This window comes from Notothenia coriiceps, unplaced genomic scaffold (assembly GCF_000735185.1).
Source record: "Notothenia coriiceps isolate Sejong01 unplaced genomic scaffold, NC01 NC01_scaffold00006269, whole genome shotgun sequence".
In the NCBI taxonomy this organism is placed as follows: domain Eukaryota; kingdom Metazoa; phylum Chordata; class Actinopteri; order Perciformes; family Nototheniidae; genus Notothenia; species Notothenia coriiceps.
In genome coordinates, this window is record NW_011338970.1 from 111,811 (window position 1) to 113,632 (window position 1,822).

The following is a 1,822-nucleotide window of genomic DNA, read 5'->3' on the forward strand; positions in this document are numbered from 1 at the left end:
GAAAGAATCTCGGCGATCTTACCCTCTCTTGTTCAAACCAATAATACTGACTACACAAGACGATTTACATGGGTCCAGTAGGGATGAGCACTGGTCGCTCGACGATGTCACCACTCCACAACAAAAATTCTCACCAATGATGTTCATACCACAACTCGTTTCAGTAGTCGGTTACACACTAGGAGATGCCGTAATTGTCAGGTCTGCGTGGGGGATGGTAGGTGTTCCATTTACCTGTTACACTTGCAAAATTTCTCTTGAGACGTTGGAAGAGTTTGGACTGGTAACTTGTCGTTCTCGGCTACCGTCTTATAGAGGTGTCCAGACAATATCGAATTAGATGAGGTGTAGTTTGGTCGTCCCAGTTTAGGGGGAAAAAAACTAGCAACCGGCCCTTGGGTCGAAAACGGTCATCTAAAGGATAATCTACCAGAACAACCTTTCTACGGAGCCGTCCTCTCAGAACTGACCCCAGCCCATCGTCAGTTGCTGCCGAGGTCCATCGTCAGCCGCTGCGACGGGCACTGTCCTCCTGTACGTCGTCGGGTCGCTTTCCTCTCTCGTATCATCTTGTTCGGGCCTCCCACCTTGTGTAGGTCTTACGAACCCGGGGAGCTCAGAAGTCCAACACTCTGGAGGACTCGGTCCTCCACCGTCACATACGAAACGTTGTGTTCTCTCCGGTTGGCTCCTTGCAGCCTCAAGTCGCGGCGGATACGATCGGCCAAGGACCACACAGTAGCCCCACACCTCCTTTCTCGGGATCAAGTGCCTGTTCCTCATAGGCTCCGCTACTTCCTCCTTTCCTTGACCACCACGACACCATAGACACAACATCTTTTCTCGGGGAGGTAGAGAATCTTCCGCTGGGCGGGTCCCAACGGAGTTACCGAGGCAGGAAGTTGTTCTACCGTTGAGGACGACTCTAAGGGGTACACTATAGCCGAACCGGGCCGGGGGTAGGACTGACCCGTTCCTTAGATGTGCAGCGATGCCGAGTGCCGAGTCTGGGAGATTGGGAGTGGAAACGGTCACCGTCATTCCCTTATCTCAGTCACCCGAGTCGAAGGTCAATGGATCCGTGATCGTCAAATGGAATCGGATGGAAGAATGCCTGGAAGCCAAAATCAAATAACAGCCCGGCGGTTAAACTCTTTGGACCCCATCTTATCGCGGTATCTCCAGTTTTGAAAGTAGCCGGGTGGCAGATCATAACGCCGTGTCTGCAGGTGGTGAAGGCGTAAGGAAGTGAATCATTTTGATAAATATGCCACTATGGGGTATCAGAAAGCACGGTGGGTAATGCTGGCTCCTGCAAGGCTGACAATCGAAAGGGCACTGTCCACTATCTGGCCGCGCAAACACACACACTCCCGACGCGCAGACTCCCTATTCTAACTAGGCCGGTGACGACAAAACACAATGACAAGAAAAGGAATAAAACCAAAACAATATCAAGAAGCAAAATACGAAAACAACTGAACAACGAAGTTAAGATTGAGAGGTCCATAAAATGACAAAAATGGTAAGTTACTTAACTACATGATAACACGAAACAGAAAACAACTCCCTAGGGTCTGGGGGACTGCACTCGCCCGTCGGAACCTCTAACCCTAATCGCCACAATCCGGGATCACGTGAAGTGACGGGGAATTTCACACACACAATCAACTTAAACCGGAAAAGGAATTAAATAGTGAAAGAAAAGCAACGACCACAGACATGTCCTTACACACATCACCGCCACTCATCATAAGCTAAAACTGGACGATACAAAGGGGAGGGTTGTCATTACAGAACAGAAAGCAGTACCAAAAAATTG

General features: G+C 49.7%; 1 protein-coding gene across 1 annotated transcript in view; it reads right to left on the bottom strand.

Annotated features, from left to right (window-relative positions):
• Positions 1-1,127: 1,127 nt before the first annotated feature.
• The window catches only part of LOC104943581 (transcription initiation factor TFIID subunit 4-like), a gene marked incomplete at its 5' end in the record, with an annotated part of 18,644 nt that continues 17,949 nt past the window's right edge, over positions 1,128-1,822 (bottom strand). Inside the window, one exon of the mRNA XM_010769031.1 lies at positions 1,128-1,223. Within this exon, the coding sequence (XP_010767333.1) occupies positions 1,128-1,223 (96 nt within the window). The remainder of the gene's footprint in view (positions 1,224-1,822) is intronic.